Source organism: Arvicanthis niloticus, chromosome 25 (genome assembly GCF_011762505.2).
Source record: "Arvicanthis niloticus isolate mArvNil1 chromosome 25, mArvNil1.pat.X, whole genome shotgun sequence".
In the NCBI taxonomy this organism is placed as follows: Eukaryota; Metazoa; Chordata; class Mammalia; order Rodentia; family Muridae; genus Arvicanthis; species Arvicanthis niloticus.
Genome location: NC_133433.1, coordinates 17,018,638 through 17,040,523, shown reverse-complemented (window position 1 = coordinate 17,040,523; position 21,886 = coordinate 17,018,638). Strand labels below are relative to the sequence as shown.

The window sequence follows — 21,886 nt, the reverse complement described above, 5'->3', positions numbered from 1 at the left end:
CCGGCTGTTATCATTTCTTATGATCTTCCATTTGGAAGATAAAAGTTTGCATCTAGGGTCATTTCTCTTCTACTTGAATGACCTCCTTTTAACAATTGCTGATTATATCTGCTGGTAAATTCATTTATTTTTCTTTTAGAGAATGGTAGTAGGATTTTCCCCTGCACTGATACAGAGTTTGTCAATTCTTTTCTTTTGGTTCCTTTAGAATTTTGAGACCATTGCCTTCAGTGTCAGCATATTGTCAGTACTGATGATAGTTTTGGATGATTTCTGATGAGAAATCAGCAGATATTTGAATAGTTTGTTGCTGTAAAGATAGGGACCCTAGCACAGTGATTCTCAACATTTCCTAATGCTGAGACCCTTTAATATAGTTTGACATGTTGTGGTGACCCCCAACAATAAAATTATTTTTTTGTTATTTCATAACTGTGATTTTGCTAGCATTATGAATCATAATGTAAACATCTTACATGCAACCACATAAAAAGTCATGTGACCACTAATGAACTGTGGTCCACAGGTTGAGAACCTCTGACCTAGCATGGTCTTGATACATGGTAGGCATACTATATTTTTGAGTTAGTTTGGTTGTTTTAAAATTGCAGTATTGATTGTGATTAGATTGATTCATAGTAGTTACATTTTGGCATGATCTGAATCTACTAATAGATAGTAGTGTCTATTAATCATGCTGCTATACTTTATAATATTAAATCACCTTGCTATACTTGCTAAACCCAATTCAAATGATTCTTTTCTTCTTTTTGTTTTGAAACAAAGATTTGATGATCTTTTTCTTCTCTATCTTTTCAACAAATATTCCATGACTTTTAATAAAATAGTTGACAGTTTACTGACATCCAAAGACTCAGTCAAAAAGTTATCTGGAATAGTATTGTTTTATAATTATGTTTAAAATTTACTATCTACAGAGAGAATTAAATACAGCAGAGATTTCTTGTTGAAGCTTTCAAGTGTTTCCATCTGCAGAAAAAAACCAGACTTTCTGCCTGATCATCCCATTGTACTTCAAAAACCAGTGAGTGTTCCTCACTTAATTGCAAAATTGTATTAAGGTATTTGTCTTTTTTTTTTTAAGGTATCTGTCTTCAGTATTTTAACTTTATTATTATTAAAAGAAATTCTAACTTTTTGTATCGTAAAGTAGTGGTAGTACCAAAAGCACAAAGATCTAAATGCACATGTAAAAATACATAATAAAATAATCTACTCAAGAAATAAGACAGAATAATTTTGATTTTCTGAATGCAAAACTCTTCTGTTGAAAGATTATGAAAATACAAACTGCAATCTAAAAGTTCTTAGTTTTCAATAAACTTCTATAATCTATCTGGAATTTAGTTTATAACTAAATATGAAGTGGGAATTGTTTTAATTATTATGTATGGATATCTAGTCATCCTAACAATATTTAAAGAGAGCATAGTGCCCTGACACCTTGTAGAAATGTGTGCTTGGCCTTTTATTCTGTTCAATTAGTCATTTTATACAGGATATTCCTGTTATCTTTTTTATTTGCTACCTAGTCATTGATATTTTCATGCCAAATCACCAAGTATTTCAAAGTACACAAGTCAGGTATAATACATTTTGCTGGATGCTTATAGGAAAGGACATGGGTTTTCCAATCAGCCATACTCAGGTGTAAGTTGTTGCTCTACTCTGTATATTGCTATTTCAAGCTTGGACAGTGACTTACCTTGAACCTTAATTTTGCAATTGAAGATAAAGGATGATGATTTCTGTGTCGATAGGATTAAACCAAATAACATATCAATATACAAATGATGTATCTATCAGTCATTCTGCATTTAGTGATTTAGGTCTGTTCTTTTTGGTCTCTGCTAACCTTGGCACTTTTTTCAGTCTGTATCGTTTCCTTTCTTTTTTTTTCCCCAGTCATTGCACCCCCCTTTGTGGTTCCCCCTCCCTCAGTTCCTCATCCTATTCCTCCTCCCCCTTGGGTTACCTCACTCAGGATGATATTTTCTAGTTCCATCTATTTGCCTGCAAAATTCATGAAGTCATCGTTTTTAATAGTTGAGTTATTCCATTGTGTAAATGTACCACGTTTTCTGTATTCATTCTTCCACTGATGGACATCTGGGTTGTTTCCAGCGTTTAGCTATTATAAATAAGGCTACTATGAACATAGTGGAACACATGTCCTTGTTATATATTAGAAAATCTTGTAGGTATATGCCCACTAGTGGTATAGCTGGGTCTTCAGGCAAAACCAATTTTCTGAGGAACCGCTGGATTGATTTCCAAAGTGTTTATACCAGCTTGCAATCCTACCAGAAATGGAAGACTGTTCCTTTATATCCTCGCCCAGCATTTGATGTCACCTGAGTTTTTAATCTTAGCCATTCTGATTGTTGTAAGGTGAAATCTCAGGGTTGGCTTGATTTGCATTTCCCTGATGACTAAGGATGTTGAACATTTCTTTAGGTGCTTCTCTGCCATTTGAGATTCTTCAGTTGAGAATTCTTTGTTTAGCTATGTACTCCACTTTTAATTGGGTTATTTTGTTTTCTGGAGTTCTTCTTGAGTTCTTTGTATATTTTAGATATTAGCCTTCTATTGGAAAAAGGGTTGGTAAAAATCTTTTCTTAATCTGTAGATTGCCGTTTTGTCATATTGACAGTGTCCTTTGCCTTACAGAAGCTTTTCAACTTTATGAGGTCAATTGTTTGTCAATTGTTAATCTTAGAACCTGAGCCATTGATGTTCTGTTAAGGAAAATTTCCCTGTGCCATATGTTCAAGGCTCTTCCCCACTGTCTCCTCTATTATATTTAGTGTATCTGGTTTTATGTGGAGGTCCTTGATCCACTTTGACTTGAGCTTTGTGCAAAGAGATAAAAATGGATCAATGTGCATTCTTCTACATGTAGACTGCCAGTTAGTCCAGCACCATTTGTTGAAAATGCTTTTATTTATTTTTCCACTATATGGTTTTGACTTCTTTGTCGAAGATCAAGGGTCCATAGGTGTACAGGTTTATTCTGGGTCTTCAATTCTGTTCCATTGATCTACCTCTAGCATCGATATTGCTCTGTAGTACAGCTTGAAGTCAGGGATGGTGATTCCCCAAAAAGTTATTTTATTGAGAATTGTTTTGGCTATCCAGGATTATTTGTTATTCAAGATAAATTTGAGAATTACTCTTTCTATCTTTGTGAAGAATTGAGTTAGAATTTTGAGTGGGATTGCATTGAATCTGTAGATTGCTTTTGGTAAGATGGCCATTTTTACTATGTTAATTCTACCAGTCTGTGAGTATGGGGAGATCTTTCCATCTTCTGAGGTCTTCTTTGATTTCTTTCTTCAGAGACTTGAAGTTCTTGTCATACATATCTTTCACTTGCTTGGTTAGAATGATACCAAGATATTTTATATTATTGGTGACTATTGTGAAGGATGTTGTTTCCCTAATTTCTTTTTCAACCCATTTATCCTTTTTGTAGGGGGAGGCTACTGGTTTGAGTTAATTTTACATTCAGCTACTTTGCTGAAGTTGTTTATCAGGTGTAGGAGTTCTCTGGTTGAATTTTGGGGGTTGCTTATGTATACTGTCATCATCTGCAAATAGTGTTACCTTGACTTCTTCCCAGTTTGTATCCCCTTGACTTCCTTTTGTTGTGTAATTGATCTAGCTAGATTGAATAAATAGGGAGAGAGTGGGCAGCCTTGTCTAGTCCCTGATTTTAGTGGGATGGCTTCAAGTTTCTCTCCATTTAATTTGATGTTGGCTGTTGCTTTGCTATATATTGCTTTTATTATGTTTAGGTATGTGCCTTGAATTTCTGATCTCTCCAACATTTTAACATGAAGAGATGTTGTATTTTGTCAAAGGTCTTTTCAGGAGCTAATGAGATGATCATGTGACTTTTTCCATTGAGTATGTAGTGGATTGATTACATTGATGGACTTCCTTTTATTGAACCATCCTTGTATCCCTGGGATGAAGCCTACTTGATTGTGGGGAATGATCTTTTTTTGTGTGTGTTCTTGGATTCAATTTACAAGAATTTTATTGTTTTTTGTATCTATATTCATAAAAGTAAAATTGGTCTGAAGTTCTCTTTCTTAGTTGGGTCTTTGTGTGGTTTAGGTATTAAAGTAACTGTAGCTTCATAGAATGAATTAGGTAGTGGTCCTTCTGTTTCTACTTTGTGGAGTAGTTTGACAAGTATTGGTATTAGGCCTTTTTTTTGAAGGTCTGATAGAGTTCTGCACTAAAACTACCTGGGCTTTTGTTGTTGTTGTTGGGAACTTTAAATGACTGCTTCTAATTCCTTAGGAGTTATGAGACTGTTTAGTTTATCTGGTACTTGGTTTAACTTTGGTACCTGGTATCTGTCTAGGAAATCATTCACTTGATCTAGATTTTCCAATTTTGATGACTATAGGCTTTTGTAGTGGTATCTGATGAGTTTTTAAATTTCCTCCATTTCTGTTATTGCTTCCCTTTTCATTTCTGATTTTGTTAATTTGGATACTGTCTCTAGAGTGCCCTTTAGTTAGTTTGGCTAATGGTTTATCTTGTTGATTTTCTCAAAGAAGCGGCTCCTAGTTTTGTTGATTTTTTTTTTTTTTAATTTCTCTGTTTTTTTGATTGGTTGGTTTCAGCCTTGAGTTTGGTTATTTCCTGCTGTCTGTGTTAATGGATGTGTTTACTTCTTTTTGTCCTAGAGCTTTCAGATGTGCTGTTAAGTTGCTAGTGTAGGATCTCGCCAATTTCTTTATTAAGGGACTCAGTGCTATGAATTTTCCTGTTACCACTTCTTTCATTGTGTTCCGTAAGTTTGGGTATGCTGTGCCTTCATTTTCCTTTTTCTTTTCTTTTCTTTTTTTTTTTGTTGTTATTGAAGACTGGCTTTAGTCTGTGGTGTTCGGATAGAAATGCATGGGATTACTTTAGTCTTCTTGTATCTGTTGAGGCTTGTTTTGTGTCTGATTGATTACATGGTCGATTTTGGAGAAGGTACCCTGAGGTGCTGAGAAGAAGGTATATTCTTTTGTTTTAGGGTGAAATGTTCTGTAGATATCTGCTAAATCCATTTGGTTCATAACTTCTGTTAGTTTCACTGCATCTTTATTTTGTTACCATAATCTGTCCATTGGTAGGTTGGTAAAGAGTAGGTTGTTGAAGTCTCCCATCATTATTGCATGAGGTTCAATTCAATGTGTGCTTTGTCCTCTGGTAGCTTTTGTTTTACAAATATGGGTGCCCTTGCATTTGGGGCATGTATGTTCAGAACTGAGAGATCTTCTTGGTGAATTTTTTATTTGGTGACTTTGAAGTGTCCTTCCCCATCTCTTTTGATAACTTTTGGTTGAAAGTCAATTTTATTACATATTAGAATGACTATTCCAGATTGATTTTTGGACCATTTGCTTTTTTACTCTGAGGTAGTGTTTGCCTTTTGTTACTGAAGTGTGTTTCCTGTATGTAGCAAGATGCTGGATCCTGTTTACATATCCAGTTTGTTAGCCTATGTCTTTTATTGGGGAATTGAGTCCCTTGATGTCGAGAGATAATAAAGAAAAATGATTATTATTCTTATAATCTATTATTTTTGTTGTTAGAGGTAGAATTATGTTTGTGTGGTTTTCTTCTTTTGTGTTGTGAGAAGATTAATTTCTTGGTTTTCCTTGAGTGTAGTTTCCCTCCTTGTGTTGGAGTTTCCCTTCTATTATCCTCTGTATGGCTGGATTATGGAAAGATATTGTTTAAATTTGGTTTTGTTATAGAATATCTTGGTTTCTGCATCTATGGTGATTGAGAGTTTTGCTGGCTATAGTAGCCTGGGCTGGCATTTGTGTTCTCTTAGTATCTGCATGACCTCCGTCCAGGCTCTTCTGGCTTTTAGTGTCTCTGTTGAGAAGTATGGTGTAATACTGATAGGTCTGCCTTTATATGTTACTTGGCCCTTTTCCCTTATCACTTTTAATATTCTTTCTTTGTTCTGTGTATTTAGTGGTGTGATTATTATGTGACAGGAGGATTTTATTTTACAATCTATTTGGTGTTCTGTAGGCTTCTTGTATGTTTATGACCATCTCTTTAGGTTAGGGAAGTTTTCTTCTATGATTTTTTTGAAGATGTTTTCTGGCCCTTTGCTTTGGGAATCTTCACTCTCATCTATACCTATTATCCTTAGGTTTGGTCTTGTCATTGTGTCTTGGATTTCCTGGATGTCTTGGGTTAGGAGCTTTTTGTACTTTGTATTTTCTTTGATTGTTGTGTCAATATATTCTATGGTATCCTCTATGGCTGAGATTCTCTCTTCTATTTCTTGTATTATGTTGATGATGCTTGCATCTGTAACTCCTGATCTCTTTCCTAGGTTTTCCATCTCCTGGGTTGCCTCCCTTTGTAATTTCTTTGTTGTTTCTATTTCTATTTTTAGATCATTTCTATTTTTAGGTTCTGTTCAATTCCTTCACCTGCTTGATTATGTTTTTCTGTATTTCTTTAAGGGATTTATATGTTTCCTCTTTAAGGGATTCTACTTGTTTGTCTATATTTTCCTGTATTTCTTTAAGAGAATTATTTATATCCTCCTTAAAGGCCTCTATGGTCTTCATGAGATAGAATTTTCGGTCATTATTTTGCTTTTCAGGCATGTTAGGGTATCCAGGGCTTGCTGTGGTGTTTGAACAAGGTTTGTAAGGAGCGGACATGCATTTGGTTCTGTTGCTTACCATTTTGCACTTGCCTCGGGCCATCTGGTTATCCTTAGTGTTAACTGGACTTGGTGTCTTTGACTGGAGGGAGATAGAGGCCTGTGACCTGGGTTAGATCTGATATCCTTGGAGGCAGGGAGCACTGTCTCTGGTTAGGGTAGGCCTCCTGTGTCCTTGGTTACTTCAGACCTCCTGGGAGGCAGATCAGCTGTAGGGTGTGGAACGTATTGGGCCAGCTGGTCTGGCCTGGGTGGAGAAATGGAATGGAAGGAAGGTATAGTTTGGCAGAATGGGTAGGTCCTATGTCGGCTGGGTTCTGTGGGTGTCTCAGCTGGCGTGGGTATTTGGGCTAGACTTTACCTGTGTTCCTGGTTACTGTGGATCTCCTGGGAGGCAGGCAGACTGTAGCATGTGGGAAGTCATTGGGCCTGCTGATCTGGCTCTGGAAAGGTAGCAGACCAGAAGCTAACCTTTGCATTTTTTGATTGTTTTCAAAATCATATTTTCTTTAGGTAAAAGCAATTTTAAGATGAGACTTGGAACATCAGTGTGCTGAGAAAAGCTCCACTATGGCTTATAGAATACTATCCTCTTTTCCAAATTTTTCAATGTTAAATCTTGAAAATCCATATCAATTCTGCTGTCATGCATGGGGCTGGGCTGATAACAATTCAGTGGGCAGGAGCAGGTGCAGTCATGAGGACCTCAATTTGAATTTTCAAAACCTTTATCAAAAGCTAGGTGTGAGTGCATATAGAAATAGGAGGGCCATTGAGGCTTGCTGACTGTCAACCAGTTCCAAGTTCAGTGATACACCTTATCTCAAGAGAGTAAGGAAGAAGTCATAGAGCAGAACATGCGGCATGCCCTTTTGGTCTGTATGCATGTGTATCTGTGCTTCAGTTAGCACATACATACAAATACCCATTATAGGTAAATACATTTCTTTGGTTATAAGTAAAAATATTTATATTGATTATTTCTATTAATGTTGCATAATTGAAACTTTTTAGGCTCCTCGAGCCAGTTAAACATTTTCATTTTGTCTGTGTGTGTGTGTGTGTGTGTGTGTGTAGGTGCATGTGTGACAATCTGTATGTATAGAGGTCAGAACATAGTATTGCAGGGCTCACTGTTCTTTCAGTCATATAGCTCCTGGGGATCGCACTCAGGTCGTCAGGGTTAGTGGCAGGCACCTTTACCCACTGAGCCATCTCACTAGCTTATTAGCCATTTTTTTTTTTAAAAATTAAATTAGGAAGTATAATTGTTTAATAATACTTTAAAAATGGATATTTGGCAAAGAAAAGGGTATTAGATACTTGAATTTTCTCACTTGTTTGAAGATCTAAGGGAACATAATTTCTTGGTCTGTAAGAATAAATAGAAATTTCAATCATACATAAAACACGATCACTTTTTATTTCAGGCTTAAATAATTCATTGACACTTTATTTTGCTAATAAAAGTGTGACAAACTTTTTTTGAGTAAACATACATCAGAATTGCTTACTTTTGCTTTATACATTAACAACATTTATAAAACTAGGCACCACAAGAAACAGAACACTAGACTTGGAATACAATTTACTTTTTAAAGAATGGATTACACAGGCTTACTGAAATACAAATATATTTAATAATTTGTCACTTTAATACTTTCTATAGTAACATGCATTTTGATAGAAGTAAATTCATAGTATTTGGCTGAATAAGCTAATTTGTGAAAACTGTATTCAGTTAGTCTAATTGATAAATTGTCTTTCTTCTATATTACAGGAAAACAACCAAAGTTTTAAGTAGCATTTTAAGAACAGATGAATTTGAAGATAAAGAATTATTCATTTTATATTTTGGACACCTGCAAATGAAGTGGACCTAGTAACAATAACTAATGGACTGTGACGATTCAATTTATTTTTACTTTTGATGGTTGGCTATTTGGCTTCTCATAAAAGGAGAAAAAGATATTTTAAAATATAAAGAATTTTTCTAATCAGTTTCAGCTTTGCAGGCAGTTCCTGCAAAAATTGGGAAGTAACACTCAAAAGTGGGGATGTTGTTGGCGAAGTGGGAAGACTGTATTATAATTTGCATGCTACTTGCAATTCTTGTTTTTCACCACTTGTAATAATGGAATGGAAATGTAAGCTGTAAAGATTCTCAAATATAAAGTATTTGCTACGATGTATATATGGTACAGAATTTTTGTTGCCCTTACGTCAGTCACGTGGTCTTTTCCCCAATGATTGTATATCAACACTTGATCAGGTCATTGTGAAGTTGCAGAGCCCAGAATGATTCTGGTGTTCAAAGCATAGTAGTCAATGCAGGGGTAGAGGAGACTTTCAGAAACAGGATCAATTCACTGGGTTCCTAATCTGGTCTTACTAACTTAATCTTACTAGCAGAGGTGAACAGTTTGAAAAGGTACTTAATGAAACAGAAGTTGAAAAGTAGCTGATGCTTAAAGTTCATCAGACTGTATGACTGAGAGTCAAGCAGTGGGGAAATGAAACTGTCTCCAAATGAGGAAAATTCAGGCTGCAAATAATTGAGGCATATCAAGTTTCAATTCTGTCATTCCTCATCATAAAGAATTTGGAGGTTTAAGCTTTTAATTCCTAGGCATTTAATGCAGTAAATTGCAGGGAATGTATCAGAAATACTGCAGACAGAAAGGTAAGTAAATATAAGTTCACTATTTCTATTCATTTGTGTCTTGTGATCACAGGAAAGTCATTCAATGCCACTGTTCATCAGAAATTTTATCTCTTCCTGAATGTGCCTCTGGTTTGCTGCTTTGGGATGCTTGTTGTCCAGATTCTAACATTTAATCCACAGTAGATGTCCCAGCTTAGCCTTTCAGTAGGTTCTTGTTACTTGAATCCACTGAGAAAGGATTGTTTTTAGTAGGAAAAAACTTTCATGAAACATAAACTTATTGCTTGTTTGAAAATGAGATATTGAATAAATATCACTATTGTTGTGTGTTTATGTGTGTGCGTGCATGTGTGTGTTCTGTTGCCCCCTATTGTTTTCCTTTTTGTCAGAGGATTCAGTATGTGTATGTATTTTCGTACATATCCACACACGTGTACACACACACCGACATGCACACACACTTAAAACATATATGTATAATAGCTGAGATTAAAATTAGCAGAGTTTAACAAGTTAGTTATTTGCTTTTTTCCTTAAGTCCTTTTGATTCTAGCTTAATATATTTACAAACCTCCTTCAAATTTGTAACCAGAGGGCCTTTCTTCAAACTTTGTTGCTGGGCAGAGTCCTTATTCAGTTAGACTACTGTTCTTCTAGGTAGACGAACAGCTACTTTGAAAAACTACCTATTCTACAAAACACTTGATAGAAATTTTGGGTTAGTTATGAAGTGAGTGGTTAAAATAGCGTTGCAATTGGTTGTGGTCTGTATTTTGAAAGCATTTGTCACAGGGTTTTCCAGAGGCATGTATATTTACATTCCCCTTGGTTTCAGTGGTCACTGTGTGTGATCACTGAAACCACAGTGTGGCTCTGCTGCCCACTTAACTTCCACATAATGGGCAGGAAGTCTCAGCAGTCATGGGATAACTCCAGAAATGTCTTGTTCTGCAAACCTGTAACAAAAAAGCCGAGGCAGGCATTGCTTCATAGTGCTTGCCACCTTAAGGTTTGAATACAGTGCGTGTGTGTATGTGTGTGTGTGTGTGTGTGTGTGTACGTGTGTGTGTAAAAGTTGCTAGTGTCTAACAACTATGAAATTTCACATGGATTTATGAGGACTGAATGTTCAAGACTATTCCATAAAGTATTTTAAGATGGAATTTCATAGTTATGGAATGAAATTTTCATTTGTTTTTTATTTCCCTAGGTTTTCCAACTGTTAAAAATACCATAATATTTTATATGTATTTTCCCTTAAGACCCAGGGTTTCATAGGCATTTATATGAGACCATAACATGGTAACAGTTCTATGTGTATTTTTGTAGCAGAGTCTATAACCAGAGCTTATAGGGAAGAGTAAATAAGATGCATAGTTTATATTAGTTGCCTTAGGAAAGTTTACAAAATAGGTGTATTCAGTTGTAAACTTTGTGCTTGTTTTAAATTATTTTATTCAGTTGAGTTGAAGTTTTAGTTTTAAAGTACTGAATTTAAAAATCTTCATTTAAATTCAAGTGTTCATTCTTATAAGAATAGTTATTTATTTATATGGATCATACACGAAAGCCTTCTGACCTAAACTTTAATTTCCCCAAAGTAAAACTTTTCTTTTTGTTCAGTAATGTTTAGCTTATATATGAGAATTATAATACTTACAAATAAATGTTTTTACATATTAAATGCCCTAAGTTACTATAGATTGTTCACTTGTAAAATATCAGTTTACAACATGACAAATAGACTGAGCTTCTACAGGCTATAGCTTAGGTTGTTTTATGCATTTATGTTAATATTAAAGGAATTTTAAAGCGAATAGTTGGAGGACCACATGGACTTTATGGAAGAAGAATGTTCCTCTCACAGAAAAAATGTGTTACTGAAAAGTCACAAACCACAGATGTAATACTTTAGAGCAGTGGGTTTCAACCTCTTTGGGGGTAGCATATCAGATATCTGCATATCAGATATTTACATTATGATTCATAACAATAGCAAAATTACAGTTATGAAGTAGCAATGAAATAATTTTATGGCTGGGGTCATCACAATCTGAGGAAAGTGTTAAAGGGTCGCAGCAGTCGGAAGGTTGAGGACCAGTGCTGTAGGGCATATGCCGGTCTACAAACCCTGCCCCATGACACGATGTTCTAGAAGTTCTCACTTAGCATTTTTACCACGAGTATCACGTTTTATTATTTTATATGCCATTTTCATATATTTGGATTTTTTTGTAATGATTGATTACAATGTAGCAAGTCAATTCCCATCAAATATCAAGACTAACAACTGAAATTAGTTACAGAATGCACATTAGAGAGTCTGCTAACAACACTTTGAACAAAAGTGTGCAGCTGATTGACAGCCACAGAGAAGCTCACAGTTCACATTTTAGATGAGAACACGTGCAATTGGCGCACTGACGACGTTGTGTGGGCGGCTAATTGTCGTTCAGGGTCCACCATGAAGCTGAAAGGAGAAAAATAATGAGAATATGTGCTTTTAGGGCTGAAAAAGTTTAAGCTGTAGAATTGTTTTTCTCGTTTTTAATTTTAGGTGCTTTGGGATACTGACTTATTCCTGTGTGATTATACTGTGGGTTTTGTATTTTGTTTTCTAAGACTTTTAAAAATTAAATGTGAATATATATATGATAATTCATCTTTGTAAAAGATCATAAACACTCTGGTGATGTTGCAGACTACCTAATCCTAGCAGTTGTTAAGAACCAACATAACGTACTTCTACGTGGGTTCCAGTCCAAGCAAATGGATGTAGTATACACATTTTTAATATGTTTAGATTTAAACACTAAGACTGTGTTCCCCAACGAATATAAACACCCAAACATAACCAATGGCAAAGAAGTATCACTACTGGCATGCCTTGGTAAAAAGCTGGTGATGAGGAGTAAACTTTGTTTCTAAAGTTGTTAACTGCTTTACACACAGACCTTACTTTCTTTGGTACCTTATTCCCTTATGGCAAGAATGTCCTGGTTCCTTAGCTGAGTACTTTACACTCCTGGTGTCTGATAGTTGATAGGCCTGCTCTTTCAGCATGCATCATTTGACTTTTGAGTGTGAAGTTTCAAAGGGATATCCTTTGGTTGGTTTCTATACTTATGTCTGAATGGTATTTTGATTACTTGAAATATAGCTTACTTTTGTTTTTCTAAACATCATAGCTGGCATTTTCAGATTTTAGAAATTCTCAGATTCTCAGTTCTTATCTGCACATGTCCACATTCAGAATTCATCTTACTGGGGCTCTGCAGCTGGAATCCCAGCAGGCTCTTGGTGTGGGTTCTTTTCTTCCCTGGCCTGGGTCATTGTCCTGCTTGGTAAGTTCCTTCTCCACGATGGCTGTTTTTGTCTTAGCTGTCAATCATTGCTGATTGGAACATGTTGTTATCCATTTAAAAAAACCTCCATGAACTATAAATTGCTATTCATATATCTAAGATACTCTACATCTTCAAGTTGAGGTAACTTCTTTAAGTCTATAAAACATGTGCTGCCTCTAGTGATAACTATTTTGTGCCTTGAACCATGTTTTATTTTTATGTAAATGTGTGCTTTTTGTAAATATGTATATATTTACACACACATATATACATATAGATATATGTACATATATTTTAAATTGGATAGACAGCCTTTATTTATCCTTAGAGACTGTTTTTATTCTGTAGTCAGTTAGCTCCTAGCAAAATGTTTAGTCAGAACAGGATCTCAACAGTGTCAATAACTAGGTTAGGTGATCCAGGAACCCCACAGTCAGGCTCACATTATTACTTAGTAAATATATGCATAGTTAGTAACTGCGTCAGTGGGTAAATAGCAAGTGAACTTTCTCAGTAATCTTAAGCTTTTCCAAGATTTTCTAAAGACATGTTTCCTCTTGTTCTTCTATCTCTCACTTTCATAACTATTGTAATGAACGTTTCTAACATAATTCCAGTCTCCATCCTATCATCACTTATTTCAAATTGCATTCAGCATACTGGATTGTAAGAAAGCATTTGAATAATTTTTCATGTATATGGATTGACTTAAATTTTGCAAAAATTGTGACCAACTAACTGTCAGCACTAGGTTAAATGTACTTAGAAACAAAAAGTCATTAAGGACAATAGACAGTAAAATATTTTTCTCCTCCCCAAATGTTAAATAAAGGAACAGAAAAGGGAAAGCCATTGCTGTAAGTGTGGGAGATCATCTGGCAACAGGGCAGTGGTTGTGGAAGAGCATGTAGCAGGGTGGAGCATGCTCCAGGACAGTTACCAGGGACGAGCATAGTAGATGTGAGCTCCGGAGTTTCCAGGTAATCCACGTTGCTTCTTTGGAACGTCTTGCTGTAATTCGTCTGGAGGTGGCTGCAAAATGATTGTAGGTTAAAGTTGTGGGCTTTTATTTAAAACCTTCCTGCTGGGCGGTGGTGGCGCACGCCTTTAATCCCAGCACTTGGGAGGCAGAGGCAGGTGGATTTCTGAGTTCGAGGCTAGCCTGGTCTACAGAGTGAGTTCCAGGTACAGCCAGGGCTACACAGAGAAACCCTGTCTCGAAAAACAAAAACAAACAAACAAACAACCCCCCCCCAAAAAAAACAAAAAAAAAAACCCCAACCCTCCCCAACCCCCCAAACCCAAACCCTTCCTAAGCAGAGTACTACAGAGATCAAATTCAACCAGGAGGTCAAGATTCAGCGTGCTTTGAACTACATTCCCAGATGCTCTTGATGCCTATTCAACTTTAGTAGAGCCTAAAGAGTAGTAATTGTCACAAGAAATTTAGAGGAAAAGGCATTTAGGACAAGCATATAAGTCATGCTACATGGGAGGCAGGCCAGATCCCAGGAGAAGTGGGAAATGACAGCAACTTGGTGTGGTCATAGTTAAAGAACAGGACAGACTGTAAAGTTTCCATGACTGGAGAATGAGCCGGGATTTAAACTTTTTAAAAGGGCCAGAATGCTTGGAGTGGCTGCAGGGTCTCTGCCTGAAGTGCTATGGTTGGCACTGTGTCTTCATACTGCACACTATGTGTCACTTATCACTGGACAGGTGCTCTGCTGCGTCCCAGGACTGCCCCTTGACTCCACAAAAACAAGAGTGTAAGGTGAAATACGCATCAGTTGCATTTCCCAGCCTTCCCTTACCTTTATTACCATATTCACCACTCCCAAACACTGATTGTTAGAGAGCCATATTTTCTGCACTACCTAAAATCATCAGGAACTGTTTATGTGATAGAACAAAAAGTTCATGTCATATTTTAAAATTGCATATTTGTTAGTAATTTACAGATGATAGCATAGTAAAGCACTGGAATAACTTTTTTTTAAGTATATGAGTTGAGTTACACTAAAATTCTGCTAAAACTGTGATGACCAACTAGCCACCAGTACTAGGTTTATTGTAGCTAGAAACAGATAGTCATTAAGGACAAAAGACAGTAAACTATTTCTTCCCCTTCCCAATTTGTCAATAAGAAACAGGAAAGAAAACACCATTGATGAAGTGTAGGAGATCATGAAACAATCACTGAGGACAAAACACTGCAAACTATCCTCAGCCCCCAATTTGAACTCTGCTAGCTCCTGGTAACTGCCTGGAGCATGCTCTAGGTGCCCGTGTGCTTTCTGCCGCCTTTTTTTTTTTTTTTTTTTTAAATTTTTTTAAAAGATAGTATGATTTCCCACACTTTATCATTTTTGTTTTACATTTTTCCTCTCAAAGTTGTTTTGTAAGCTTTTCCAATGCCTTTATTCCTTTATTTGTAATGTTTTAAGGACATTATATAGGCCACTGTGTATAGCTTAAATTTAAAAGAAATAAAATGATATTCACAGAGTTTATAGTTCCTGAAGTGTCATGCCCTATCAGTTCTTCTTAAGACTCCCATGACCCTTGTCTTAGGGCTTCTATTGCTGTGAAGAGACACCATGACCATGGCAACTCTTATACGGGAAAACATTTAAATGGGGCTGGCTGGTTTAGTACCTTATTGACATGGTTGGGAAGCATGGTGGCATTCAGACAGACATGGTACTGTAGAAGGAGCTGAGAGAGTTCTACATCTTGATCCACAGGCAGCAGGAGACTGTGCCACACTGGGTGTAGCTTGAGCATATAAGACCTCAAAGCTTGCCTCCACAGTGACACACTTCCTCCAACACCACCACACCTCCTGATAGTGCCACTTCTATGAGCCAAGCATTCAAACCCATGAGCCTGTGGGGGGGCATTTATTTAAACCACCACACTTGTCTAATTCTGTTTCACCAAGAGCATTAGTAAAATGCAAATACTCAAGGCAGGATAAACATTCAAAGCTATGAAATAAATCCTGAGGACTGTAGGATTCAGTGTAACAAGGAAGGCAAGTTTTAAGATGACGTAAATATATCAGACCCGGTGGTACATGTCTGGAATTCAGGCCACTCTGGGCTGAAGTAAAAGCATTTCAAATTCAAGATCTGACTGGGTCACAGAGTATGGACCTGGTTTCAGACATAGACTTAAAAGGAAGCTGGGATGGAGCAGTGATGGAGTGCTTACTCAGCATGTTCAATGGTTCAGTCTCTAGCACCAAATAAAGCATTTCCAACAGTCTAAACATTTCATTGTGTACATCACCACACCCACACTCAGTAAAACAGGTATTTTCCCTTGGAACTTACCGGTTCCACACATTGCTATTCTCCCAGAACTCATAAATCATGTAGCGAGATTCATTTGAAAGCTTCTGTATAGAGATACTGAAATAGAAAAGGCATGGTTGGGACCTGGAAATCAGAGATGCAAATGGAGGGGTATGGGAGATGACTTGGGGAGCAAAGCATAAATACCAAGTTGTAAGGTCTTCATTGCAAGCTGCCTAAGTTTGCCTCAATGAATAATGTGGAGACCAACCAAGGAAGACTCCCAACAGCCTCAGACCTCCAGTGTGTACATGTATGCCCATACATATGCTGACACTCATACGCATGAGCACTCATGCTGCACACCACACCACCAATTTTTCTAATCTGTATATGTGATATACACAATGTTACCTATATGTATAAGAAACAAAGTAGCCTAAGCCAGGAAGAATATCAAATGGCTTTATCAAGAACTGAATAGTTCAGGGCAACTATTTTGTCATACAATTTTAGTTTAATATCTTTGGACACCTATTCAAAGTTCTTAGTTGTGTGTTTTGTGCTTTGTGTATGTTCGTGCACTATTTTCATGCCTGGTGCCCATGGAGGTCAGGATAGGATATCATATTCCCCTAAAACTAACCTGTGGATATTTCAAATCCAACCTGGGTCCTCTAGAAGAGCATCCCGTGGTCTTAACCACTGAGCATCTCTCCAGCCCCCATTCAAAGATGTTACTAAGCATCTATTATGCCAACATTGACTAAAAGTTCTTTGTTTTAAAAATATTCTACTCATGGCAGTGAAGAGCATAGTAGAGGGCAGTGACGTAAAGCCTAGAAAAAAGTCGAACAAGTAATGAAAGAGCTTAGATGAGGAAGATCTACATCAGCATCAGAACAAAGGGACAGAGGGACCTGCTCAAGAAGCTCATGAGCTTGTGTAAGAAGAGACAGACCTGAGATGCATGTGAAACTGAATTCTTAATGACATCTTTTTACTCTAATGTTTATAGTATATCTAAGGCTTTACTGATGAAACATTCAATGCAGACTTAGGATTCACCTATTTATGACCACCAGGTGGCAGTAACTTCCCAAAAGGAATTTTAATCTTTCTTTTCTTTTCTTTTCTTTTCTTTTCTTTTCTTTTCTTTTCTTTTTTCTTTTTTTTTTTTAAATTCTGGACAGAACGGATCACGGGCAGCAGCTCTGCACCCAATCTCACAAAACCTCCAACATTTTGAAGTAGAGCAAGTGTCCAGGTGTTCAGAGGTCTCTATAAATTGGCTAAGTTTTAGAAGCTATGCTTTGTGCTTCCCACAATTATAGTTAACTCAGTCATTCTGGATTTCTGACGGGGTTGAAAACTTCTAGCTATTTACCTTGAGAGAAAAGATTTGAGAGGATGGTCGGCAGTTGACATTCATCCTAAAAAGCCAGGTTCAGAACTAAATGTTTTTGTTAGGATAGATGACAGAGGAGCTGGTTAGTCAACAAAAGGATGGACTGGGTATTAGGACTATCTTGTACCTCACTGGTACAAATTGGCATAATTATGCTCTAATTGTATTTTGAGAGAAAAGTTTCATTTTAACAGGAAGGGTGATGTGTAGGAGGAGTACTGAGAGGAAGAAAAGGAGTAAGAAGAGGAGAAGAAGAAGGAGAGGAGAAGCTAGGTGATGAAAGAGAGAAAGAGGGGGGAGACAGGGAGGCAGATGTTCATGTATCTCCACCAGTCAAAGATAGTTGTTATATCTAGGTTGGTCAGTGGGTTACACCTCTGATTGAACAATACCAAACTTATAAAGCCTATGATTAACATTTAAAAAAATGTATAAATGCAAAAAGGAAAAGGGGGCATGGGATAGGGGTTTTCCAAGGGGGGGGGATGGGGAAAGGGGATGGCATCTGAAGTGTAAATGAAAGATCTAATAAATAAAACTCTGATGAAAAAAAATTCTGGACAGAACGGATCACGGGCAGCAGCTCTGCACCCAATCTCACAAAACCCAGAGGAAGCGGGCCTCCCAGGAGCTCTAACCTGGGCAATATCTTAGGCAAGGAGACAGCTACACCTGCCCCAAACAGGGAGTAACTTGGACCCACTAGGACTTAGAAATTTACTCCTGGCCTGAAGCACTGGTTCCTTCCAGTCTACACCTGAGCACTGAGCAGATCTTGGGTCCCAGCTCTAACCCCAGTAGTAACACCCACCCCACACAGTTCTGACGCAACCAAGATAATAGGAAGGACAGGCTCCAGTCAGAGATAGGCCAGGTAGCACTAAGGAGATCCAGATGGCAAAAGGCAAGTGCAAGAATATAAGCATCAGCAACCCAGGGTACTTGGCATCATTAGAACCTAGTTCTCCCATACTAGAAAGTCCTGAATTCCCCTTATCACCAGGAAAGCAAAATTCAGATTTAAAATCACTTCTAATGATGATGATAGAGAACTTTAAGAAGGACATAACATTCAAAGATTTTGAGGAGAACACAGGTAAACAGGCAGAAGCCCTTAAAGAGGAAACACAAAATCCCTTAAAGAATACAAGAGAACACAACCAAACAGGTGAAGGGATTGAACAAAACCATCCAGGACATAAAAATGGAAGTAAAACAATAAAGAAATCACAAAGGGAGACTACCCTGGAGATAGAAAACCTAGGAAAAAGATCAAGAGTAACAGATGCAACATCACCAACAGAATACAAGAGATAGAAGAAAGAATCTCAGGTGCAGAAGATAACCATAAAAAATATTGACACAACTGTCAAAGAAAACGCAAAATGCAAAAAATTCTTAACATAAAATATCCAGGAAATCCAGGACACAATGAGAAGACCAAACCTAACAATAATAGGTGTAGATGAGAGTGAAGATTCCCAACTTAAAGGGCCAATAAATATCTTCAACAAAATTATAGAGAAAAACTTCCCTAATCTAAAGAATGAGATGTCCATAAACATACAAGAAGCCTACAGAATGCCAAATAGACTAGACCAGAAAAGAAATACCTCTCGTCACATAATAATCAAAACACCAAATGCACACAACAAAGAAAGGATATTAAATACAAGAAGGGAAAAAGTCCAAGTAACATATAAAGGCAGACCTAGCAAAATTACACCAGATTTCTCACCAGATACTATAAAAGCGAGAAGATGCTGGACAGATGTCATACAGACCCTAAGAGAACACAAATGCCAGCCCAGGCTACTATACTCAGCAAAACTCTCAATTACCATAGATGGAGAAACCAAGATATTCCACAACAAAACCAAATTTACACAATATCTTTCCACAAACCCAGCACTACAAAGGATAACAGCAGGAAAGCTGCAATACAAGGAGGGAAATTATACCCTAGAAAGAGCAAGAAAGTAACCCTCTTCCAACAAATACAAAAGAAGACAGCCACACAAAGATAATTCCACCTCTAATAACAAAAATAACAGGAAGCAACAATCACTGTTCCTTAATATCTCTTAACATCAATGGACTCAATTCCCCAATTAAAAGACATAGGCTAATAGACTGGATACATAAACAGGACCCAGCATTTTGCTGCCTATAGGAAACCCACCTCAGTGACAAAGACAGACTCTACCTTAGAGTAAAAGGCTGGAGTACAATTTTTCAAACAAATGGTCCTAAGAAACAAGCCGGAGTAGCCATTCTAAAATCTCCAGCCCGAGAATATAAAGGGAGGGACTCATGGCTCCACCAGTATAGGTAGCTGAGGGTGGCCTTGCCAGGCATCAGTGGAAGTGGAGGGCCTTGATGCCTGAAAGTTTGGATTCCCTAGTGTTGGGGAATTGCAAGAGCAGGGAGGTGGGAATGAGTGAATGGTGAGAGCACACCCACATAGAAACTCTCAGAATTATATGGATTAGACATGACAGAGGCAGGCCGCCAGAAGATTAGATTCCAGAATTCAAACAAAAATTATCTTGATTCTAAAATTTGTTTTGAGAATTGTATATTGCAGAATATACAGCCTTGGTGTATACTCATCAGGCAAGCTGAACAGACCTCCTTGAACCTCTGATGTCCTGGAATTCCAGCTGGATGCAGTGAGGACACATCCTCAGAGGCTTATCAACTTACTCTTCCCCCTGCCCCTCTTCTAATATCTCAATGCCTGTAATCTCCTTGAAGAAGTTAATGAAGAGTTGGCGCCCCTATTCCCTGGGCTTGGGGATTGAGGTGGTTAATATTGGGCTGTCTTTCTAGGGGAAAGTAGTGGTTTTATTGGAACAGGGAGGATTAACTAGGATTTATTGCATAGCCATAACCTGTTAGTAGAAATATGTATAATTGTTATTAAGATGAAGTTATAATTTCTTAAATGGTACAAAATTTACTTTAATTTCAAATTTAAGGTTTTCATTGGTACGAATTTCTTATTGATATAAAAGTGAGGTTAATATTGCTACTCTCATAGGCATTGTGCCTATATAACACATTTAGGAATACAAGGCTTAGACCTAGTTCTTCCTTAACTTTTTTAACTGGTTTGGGATGATTAGCCTGTGAGTTAAGGGCCTATAGCAAATTCATGACTCTGAGTTTATTGTTAGGGTGTTTTCTGTGTTTTCTTTAGAAATAGCTGAGAGGAGTTAACAGACAACAGTTCAGATTGCCTTACATGGATAGTTGGTTTTCAAAATGTCAGAAGTCCACAGAATTGACATTACAAACATTTTTGTATTAATGTTCATTTTGATTAGAGACCTGTCTGCTCCTGACAGTTTCCTGTCTTGGATTCTAAGAAGAAATTGAGCATCTTTGAAGTTACTCCAGATGTGGTAAGATAGCCACTAGGCAAGAATTGCCTCTTTTCATCTACAGACAAATTACTGTCCAGAAAAGGACACACTTGTGGAATAGTTGACTGATTATATCTGCCAAGACAGAGTAATCAGCCCTTAGTAATTCTCCATCACTAGGTCTGTCAGATGATCCTGGGCCAGAAGGCTGAAGATCAGATGCTCCAACGTTTTGTATTATAGGGACTGTCCAGGTGTTCAGCGGTCTCTATAAATTGGCTAAGTTTAGAAGCTATACTTTGTGCTTCCCATAATTTCATTTAACTCAGTCATTCTGGATTTCTGACGTGGTTGAAGACTTATAGTCTCATAGCCAATCTTGGCTATTTACTTTGAGAGAAAAGATTTGAGAGGATGGTTTTCAGCTGACATTCATTCTAAAGCCAAGAAAAAAGTCAGGTTCAGAACTAATTCTTTTAGTTAGGAGAGATGACAGAGGTTCTGGTTAGTCAACAAAATGATGGACTGGGTATTAGGACTATCTTGTACCTCACTGATACAAATTGGCATAGTTATGCTCTAATTGTATTTTGAGAGAAAAGTTTTATTTTAACAGGAAGGGTGATATGTAGGAGGAGCTAAGGTGGGAAGAGTAAGGAGAGGAAGAGGAGGAGAAGGAGACAGATGGGGGGGGGGGATATGAAGGTGGATGTCGAGTGTCTCCGACAGTCAAAGATAGCTGGTATATCTAGGTTGGGTATTGGGTTACACTTCTGATTGTAAGGGCATCTTGTTATTGAGCATTACCAAACTTATAAAGCCTTTAATTATCATTTTTAAAAAAGTTACTAATATAAAAAAAGAAAAAAGAAAGAAAAAACGAACTCACCCAGCTACCTGGGAAGGACTTATTTGTTAAATCTAATGTAACTATTGAAAAAAAAAAGAAAAAAGAAAAATTCAAGGGAAAAGTGAATAAAATACCAGGAAATCACTGTTTTATGAACTTCAGAAAAGGAGCCAAGAGGAAAGGAGGAGAAGGCTGGGGAGAAAGGGGAGAGAGGGAATGAACTTTATG

General features: G+C 37.1%; 2 protein-coding genes across 3 annotated transcripts in view; one reads left to right on the top strand and one right to left on the bottom strand.

The window, feature by feature from the left end:
- The window catches only part of C25H8orf88 (chromosome 25 C8orf88 homolog), a 29,048-nt gene extending 20,135 nt beyond the window's left edge, over positions 1 to 8,913 (top strand). The window contains exons 5-6 of one of the 2 annotated variants that reach the window (XM_076924130.1): positions 939 to 1,082; positions 8,502 to 8,913. In XM_076924130.1, the coding sequence (XP_076780245.1) occupies positions 939 to 1,081 (143 nt within the window). In that variant the 3' untranslated portion in view covers position 1,082; positions 8,502 to 8,913. The remainder of the gene's footprint in view (positions 1 to 938; positions 1,083 to 8,501) is intronic. The other variant, XM_076924131.1, reaches the window with a different exon arrangement.
- Necab1 (N-terminal EF-hand calcium binding protein 1) overlaps positions 8,126 to 21,886 on the bottom strand; it is a 150,113-nt gene continuing 136,352 nt past the window's right edge. Inside the window, exons 11-13 of the mRNA XM_076924129.1 lie at positions 16,072 to 16,149; positions 13,674 to 13,765; positions 8,126 to 11,856 (exon numbers count right to left, since the gene is read on the bottom strand). Of these exons, the coding sequence (XP_076780244.1) occupies positions 11,828 to 11,856; positions 13,674 to 13,765; positions 16,072 to 16,149 (199 nt within the window). The 3' untranslated portion in view covers positions 8,126 to 11,827. The remainder of the gene's footprint in view (positions 11,857 to 13,673; positions 13,766 to 16,071; positions 16,150 to 21,886) is intronic.